The following is a 7,792-nucleotide window of genomic DNA, read 5'->3' as shown; positions in this document are numbered from 1 at the left end:
CCACTATAGCCAACTAATAGTAGCGCGTTCCAGAAAAGCGCTGCTGATATAGTCAACAGTAGTAGTGCGGGTGCGGACCGCGGTACTACTAACAGTTAGCTCTAGCGCCGTAGTAGTAGCGTGGCTGCCCACGCTGCTGCTAGCCTCAAAACCCGTGCTACTACTAGGGTTTTCCCTAGTAGTGAATGATGAGGGTGATTAGAGATTAAAGATTAGGGATTAAATTGAGCAGTGATGAGGGGTTATTAGAGATTAAATTGTCAAATAATTTAGAAATTTGAAAATCGGGAAAACATTTCAAACAAAAATTTTAAAAAAAACTAAAGGTGGAGCTCCAGACAGCGGCCACGTGGAGCCCCTTTAGTCCCGGTTTGTAAGCGAACCGGGACTAAAGGTTCAGGGCTTTTGTCCCGACCCTTTAGTCCCGGTTCCAGAACCGGGACTAAAGGCCCTCTGGAACCGGGACTAAAGGCCCGTTTTCTACTAGTGTGAGAAAGGGTACAAGTTCAATTGGAGGCTCCTCAAGCCAATCATACGTCAAAGAAAATCTAGCCAACCTAGCAAGCTCATGAGCAACTTTATTTGCTTCCCTATTACAATGTTCAACCCCGCAAATAGTAAAATCACCAACAGAATGATAACAGTCGTCGAAAATCGCCACCGACGGCCCCGAAGAATGACCACCCATATTCATAGTGTCAATGACCTCGAGATTTTCAGAATTAATAACGAGTCAGTCGCATCCTACCCTTTGCGCAAGGGCAAGACCGAACCTGGGTGCCAAAGCTTCCGTCGTCAGAACATCTGCACACCTATCGATTTTCCGGTTCCCACCATCAATGAAGTTTCCTTTATCATCCCTAAAAATGGCTCCTTTTGTACCCCCTAAGACAGTCTTGATCAAAATAAGCATCGGTGATAAGCTTGACAAACTCCACGGGGGACGAATCCACCCCTTTTTTCTCATCGTAGCATTTGGAGAGGAAGATGTAAAAAAAAGTTAGCAGTAATAGCATGAATCCCCATAGTAACATGATAAGCATCTTGAACTACCCCTTCATGAACCAATTTATGCCTTACCCACCACAAATACCTGGCAGTAATGGCAATAATCTTCCGAGCATTCAGATGACCTAGATTGGGTAGGTCCGGATTTGGCAATTGAAGTAAGAATTCCAACACCGCCTCACTAGTGCGGTCAACTTCACATGCTCTATTAATAATTCTCCATCCCTAGCCTTCTCCAAACATCCCTAGTTGTATTGCATAAGAACAAGAAGTGCTTTGTATCTTCTAGACCAGCAGAGCAAGAGGGACAAAGGGGTGACACTTTCATATGTCTATTAGCAAGCGTAACACGGGGTGGGAGGGTACCATGTAACGTACGCCAAATAAAAAATTAACCTTTTCCGAGCACGCTAGCTTCCAAATATTACACCAAATAGGACTAAGTGTGGATTGTCCGATACCATTGGTGTGGTGTAGTTTGTTCTCATATTGCTGATTCCATTCCACGAAGTAAGCTGACCGAACAGAAAACAACTCGTTCTTACTGAAGCTCCAAGCGACAAAATCTGACATATCATGTTGTGGGGGAGGAATTGTGAGGACCTGTTGTGCATTGACTGGACACAAAGAATGTTTTATCAAGTCTTCATCCCAACTATTAGAAACAGGATCAATAAGGTTCACCACCTTGGAAAGTAATTGAACCCCTTTCAGAGTACTAACCTTCATATCAGCACAACTAGTTATCCATGCATCACTCCAAATATTAATGTTCTGTCCACTCCCTACTCGCCATATATAACCATGTTTCAGAGTATTAACGCCCGCCATAATACTTTGCCAGCTGAAAGAAGATCTTTTTTCTTACTTTGAGTTCAGTAAATCACCATCAGGAAACTATTTCGCGCTCAAAACAGTGGCACATAGAGATCAGGGTTCTCAAGAAGGTGTCCGGCCTGTTTTTCCAACATCGCTGAATTGAAATAGTTAATATCACGAAAACTCATCCCTCCTTGATTCTTTGGGAGATACATTTTCCACCAAGTCATCCAATGCATCCTTTTTTGGTTGTCCTCATCAACCCACCAAAAATATGACATGGCATTGATAATTCCTTTACAAATTTTTGTGGTCCCTACTTTACTTCATCTTTGGTGGGTGAGACAAGGGGACTATTGGTCGTCCCTCCTATTTAACCTAGATATTGATGGCCTTGAGGCCATGGGCCACATAAACATGTCATTTCACATCTATTTTTAGATTAAAAGAATTTAGAATTCATTAGTATGGAAATTAGGAAAAATGATAATAAAAGAAATATGGGTGAGCCTGTCCGAAGGACGTGGTGATCGGCTGTTCGTGCGAGATCGGAGACCACTCCGGGGGCGCACTGCTACGACTCTTCTTCCGCTACAAGGGACTGTGCGTCTAATGGTAACCTCGTGATCTATCTCTTAAGTATGCCCCTGGGTGATCTGCGCGGTAGGATTAAATTTTAATTGGCAACAGTTCCACACCGCGTAGCCCAACAGGGTGGTCGAACTCCCCTCCTCTACTCGTTCGGTTGGGGGCGGCGGCTAGTGACAACCTACGGTTTAGTGTTGGAGCTCAACGCGTGAGGCACCGTTGCGGTTTGATCGTGGCAGGGGCGGGGGCTCTTGACTTTGCTGATGCGGAGGTCTGGAGGATCCATATGGGTCCTATCGGCAGCCCTGGTGCCCGATGGCAGTGTGCTGGCTATGGCGCGGCCGGTGGCTGCTGACCTACCTCTGCCCAGTTCAGGCTAGCTAGGCCTGGGCACAGCCATGGGCTTGTTTTGAGGTAGGAAGGAGAGGCATTCTACCGTTCACCGGCTTTCTCGTCTGCCTGTCATGGTGGCATTGGTGGGGTGGTCTTAGATGACAGGGTGGGGGTCTTGGTGGTGGGAGCCGCGATGCCCTTGGACAAGGCTCGTGGCTCCAGTTTGGGCTGGAGGCCATGGCCATGCGGACGGCATGGTTGTTAGTGCTCAGCGGTGAGGATGGTTTCTGAGGTGGAGAACATGCCGAGGAGTGATTCCTGCCTGGCTTAGTCCAGGCCGGCGGCAGCAGCATGCGCCCCTTCATGAAGGCGCCGTCCCCTTTATGAAGGCGTCATTGCGGTTCTCTACTTTTTTCGTTTGCTCTGGGTGAAAACATTGATCCTTTTGAATCTGACGGTGGTGGTTCTCGAGTGTCGGCTCCTCCCTAAAGGCGTCGTCTTGGAGTCCATGGCTCGTCGGGCATAGCTTCGTCTCTTCGTGGCTTCTTCGTCATGATGGAGTACTCCGATAACTTCAAGCGGGACTCTAATTACATGCTTTTGTTAGCTTGGAGTGGTTGGGGTGGTGTGGTTGTTCTTGGCATTGTTGTATCATGTCTATGTAGTGTCAGGTTGTATGCCTTAAGTTGTATGGTCATTGCATTATATATAAAGTTGTCGCGAACCTTTTTAGTAACACCGGTTCGAAGAACCGTGTGCTCCGATTTAGAGGAACGGGTGATAGAGAGCATGGAGTACATACTCCTAAGAGTATAGCACCATTTTTCTATATATGTGTGTTCGCGCGTACGCCGCGCAGAGAGTATATATGCTAAAGTTAAAGTTGTGTATTTATGACTAAAATGCAAGAATATCTCAACTACTTGATGCTCGTTTCCCGTCGTTGTAAGTTAGCCTGCACATGCATCCATGCTACTTGGAGACCCTCATCCGCCGAGAATCCATCGTCACCTATTCGGAATTTGTCACTGTCCCTACTTTCTACGTAGGTTGTATGCATTGCATATGACAATATGAAAATAATGCATTAAACTAGTGATGGAGGACGTACCAATTAAAAATTTCATGTGGTGAAAATAATACCATTGATGGTCAAACATATGTTGAGAAATAATAGCTCGTCAAATCTAGCAACCTAGATAATCACACATATAAATCCCAATGAAGCGCTCATAATTTGTTATTGCCACTTTTCAGTCTAAATGATCTGAAATGCCTTCAATTTTAAAGATCGGGATTGTACTTAGGATGTGCTAACTCTTGATTTCCATCGGCAACTTAACACCAGCACAAAATCACACTGTTGTGTGAAGTGCTCGAGTCTTGGCACATCGCATTCCTTTGTCTGGCAGCCAATCGCCTAGTTCTCACAGCCGCGCTGGTTGCCACAATGTGGTATACTACAGTTATCCATGATGTCCCCTTGCAACACCATGGCAATCCTTTGAAGCACCGTCATCACCCATTGCAACAACTCAGTTAAGCTTGCAGCATGGGTGGCAAGAGGTGGCCGGCCTTGCAGTAGTGGGCGGCAAACTATGTAGTGGCGGGCATTGGCAGCAAAACCTTGCACGTGTAGCGACACCCGCCGACTTTTGTTGTTTGTCTCGGTCGGGAGGCAAGGGTGGAGTGAGGCGAGACAGAAAAATGATCAAGCAAGGTGAGGCGCTCTAATTTTTGTGGAAGAAGGAGAAGGGAGCAACGTAAGATGTGTCCAAATAATGAGGTGAAGACACTATGTGTGGGGTCCAAAAACATGTTCTAAGAAATTGACGTGGCCAAAGACACGCCACAGATTTGAGTCATTTCCCATGGTTCAGTTGATCCACATTGTGTTTCTTTATTTAAATCTTCTTATTAGCTTGATACTTCTCGCGGGTCTGGGCAACACGATGCGGTGTACCGTCCTTGCAGCCGAGCCACACACGTCTTCAGAGCACATGAAACTTGGTGCAACCTAGAAAAGCTCATCACATATAATCCACTGGCGATGCAGAAGTCACATTCTTGGGTGTTTGTTTTCTGGTGCACATTTTTTTCCCAATGCCTCCCCGTCCTATCCTTGCTGCTTGCACATGACAATGCTTTATTGGCCTCATTGACATTACTAAATTAACTTCATCTGCTCGTAGATTAGTGAAGACTATCGTTACGTATGACTTATTCTCCCTTGTTTTCTTTCCTAGTCTTGAGCAAGTAGGTCTCCGTAAAATCTCCCAAAATCATATATTACCATGTGGTGTTGATGGATGTGTTGAATGGTATGTGGTCTCAAGGATCAGCTCCTGTGAACTTATATAGACGTGAGGCTGTCAGGACTAGATCATGAAGAGAGACTCCAATACCACTACTCTAGCTGAATGCCCACTTATTTTTGCACATGAATAATCTTATTGTATTTTATAATATAATTTGTCTATCAAACATTAGATAGATGACGCTATATAGTACTAGTTGTTTCTGCGAATGGACAGATAGTAATAATGGGTTGTGACTTAAGTTGGGAAACAAGATATCTTGAGTTCAACTCCTCCTTTTAGTTTTTCTTAATGTTATCTAGCAACCGTTCCCCGGGAGGAAAACCCCAGCGAACCCCCTCATAGCCACATGATCAAGATCTGATGGTAACCATTTCCGGATAAAAATGCACCAAAATAAACAAAATCCCATGCTTTTATCAAAAATGTCATTCCTCAAACACTAAAACGGCCAGTCGTGCCATTCGCAAATGCCATCCTGGCTATCGAACGGTGGCTGGCTATTGCAATCCTTAATTTTTCGTTTTTATTTTGTTCTCAACATCTCGTTCATGCTAGAGGGGATAGGATCGAATAGATCGATATGACACGAATACAAATGTTGTTTATTCATCTATGATTGTTTAATTTTTCTAATGCTCAGTCGCTTGAAACCTTTCAGTTTTAGTCAATTCCAACATAGGTGCATGCGTAGACAACTGGACGCGAGCTCCAAGCATGAGATGGAGACACCGTGTCTGGCTGAGGCGTCCTCGGCGAAGGAAAGGAAGAGGGTTGACCGGTTGACCGATAGTTGGGGAGATGGCATCTTGATGGAGGAGCGGCTAGGGCAGGGGTGTGGCAACGAGGCAAGGCCGCGGGTGGTGGTGGCAAGCCGTTATGCCTGGGTTGGAGGGCGGGAGGAGGAAGAAGGAGAACAGTGCACCAGTGAATGCAACTGATCCATAGGCAGTCCCTTTCGTCGTTTAACATCAGGTAGTTAATTCATTTGCGAACGTTTTTGCTATAATAATTTATACTCTCTCCGTAAAGAAATATAAGAGTGTTTAGATCATTAATATAAGAGCGTTTAGATCACCAAGTGATCTAAACGCTTTTATATTTCTTTACAAAGGGTGTAACTAACACTCACATTCGTGTTACAATAGAGAGAAACCGCAGCAAATCAGCCTAGCTAATATCAAACGGGGTAGCATCGCGCGCGGCGGAGCGCGCAATCGCACTACTGCACTTGTGCACTATAAAATGTCTCTTACATTACATGAGTACCATCGGCTGATCTAGGCACACGCAGCTAGTAGTACCTAGCAGTGGGCCTGCGAGCTGACCAGAGGGAAGTCGAACGGCGTCATCCAGGCGTACTTGAACCGCACCGGCGCGCCGCTCGGGATCCGCCGGCCGCCCCGGAGCAGGCAGCGCTCGCCGTCGACGGGCCGGATCGCCCGCGGGTCCACGGCCTCGACGCTGCTAAGGCCGTAGCAGCGGAGCAGCACCCTGGACTGCGCGCACCGGCAGCGGTTGGTCACCTCCACTGCGTACTCCGGCTTACCCTCCACGACCCGCCCCGTCGCCGACTGCCTCACCACCAGGTCCGCCGCCTGGCACGCCGTCCGGCCCACCGCATCTGCTCCCAGCTCATCGCCTGTCCACGCACATATCCTTGTCAGTTGTCACACCACACACCAAGCTAGCCTACCAAGAACATGCTTCGTGTAAACCGTTGTTACCTTGGGTGGCGCTGCAGAGGAGCAGCAGTAGTAGCGCGAGGTGGAGGAAAGCTTGGTTCGCCATGAAGACTGGGTTTGAAGCTAAGATGGTCTTGGTGGCTTGCGAGATTGTTTGTGTCTTCGTGCATCGGTGGATTATAACGGACAAGGAGCGAGCTAGAGCCATCCCCATCACGGCGGGTCAGGACAGGGCCATGAGGGGACGGGGAGGGTTGTCGTGTGGGAAGAGGGCAAACTAGCATGTGCCATGCCAGGCGAGGCGATCAGGTCGATCCAGCGTTTCTTCCCCGCAAAAAATGGGAAAAATGTCAATCTAACGTTCATGCTTGAGCTTGCAGCAAAGCTCTAGATTTAGCTACAGCCAACGGGTAGTAGGTGCATGCATGCATGGATGATGGGTGACGACACGTACGACCGATATCCCACATGGCTTGCTCCGGGAATGCATGGCGGACAAGGAATAGCTAACGTGCACCGTATTTGTATCCACCGCTCTCACCTGCTTTGACCTTTTGGTTTTGCTGCAATACACAAGTGAGATGTCCTTTTGTATTTGTTGTAACAAGACAGTACATACAAGTACACTAAATTATGGGATAATCACCTTGGTCCCTAAAACTGTTGATGCCGAGCAAATACAAAAAATTTGACCCATTTGCCTATTGAACGTGAGCTTTAAAATCATTACCAAAATACTCATGAATAGACTAAGTAAATGTGTTTCTCCAGTCATATCTTCAACCCAGACAGCATTTATAAAAAGGAGATATATAATAGAAGGGGTTGTGATCTTAATATAAAGCGTTGAATACTATTCGTGCCAAAAAAAATAGATGTTCTGATTTTTAAAGTGGATTTTGGAAAAGCATATGACAAAATTAAGTGGCCATTTATAATTAAAATGCTGAAATTGAAAGGGTTCCTTGATAAGTGGTGTGACTGGGTAATGAAGACTATGAGAGGGGGGCATGTGGGGGTGACAGTTTGGACCTTACTTTA

At 46.4% G+C, this 7,792-nt stretch overlaps 1 protein-coding gene across 1 annotated transcript; it reads right to left on the bottom strand.

Annotated features, from left to right (window-relative positions):
* Positions 1-6,093: 6,093 nt before the first annotated feature.
* LOC119340960 (TPD1 protein homolog 1A-like) lies at positions 6,094-6,931 on the bottom strand. Its single transcript, XM_037612860.1, has 2 exons — positions 6,794-6,931; positions 6,094-6,708 (listed from the first exon to the last, which is right to left on the bottom strand). Exons 1-2 carry the CDS (start codon positions 6,855-6,857, stop codon positions 6,371-6,373), a joined length of 402 nt encoding a protein of 133 aa, XP_037468757.1. The 5' UTR covers positions 6,858-6,931; the 3' UTR covers positions 6,094-6,370.
* Positions 6,932-7,792: the final 861 nt, after the last annotated feature.

Source organism: Triticum dicoccoides, chromosome 7B (genome assembly GCF_002162155.2).
Source record: "Triticum dicoccoides isolate Atlit2015 ecotype Zavitan chromosome 7B, WEW_v2.0, whole genome shotgun sequence".
NCBI lineage: Eukaryota > Viridiplantae > Streptophyta > Magnoliopsida > Poales > Poaceae > Triticum > Triticum dicoccoides.
The sequence above is the reverse complement of the archived record's forward strand: the minus strand, read 5'-3'. Positions and strand labels throughout refer to the sequence as shown.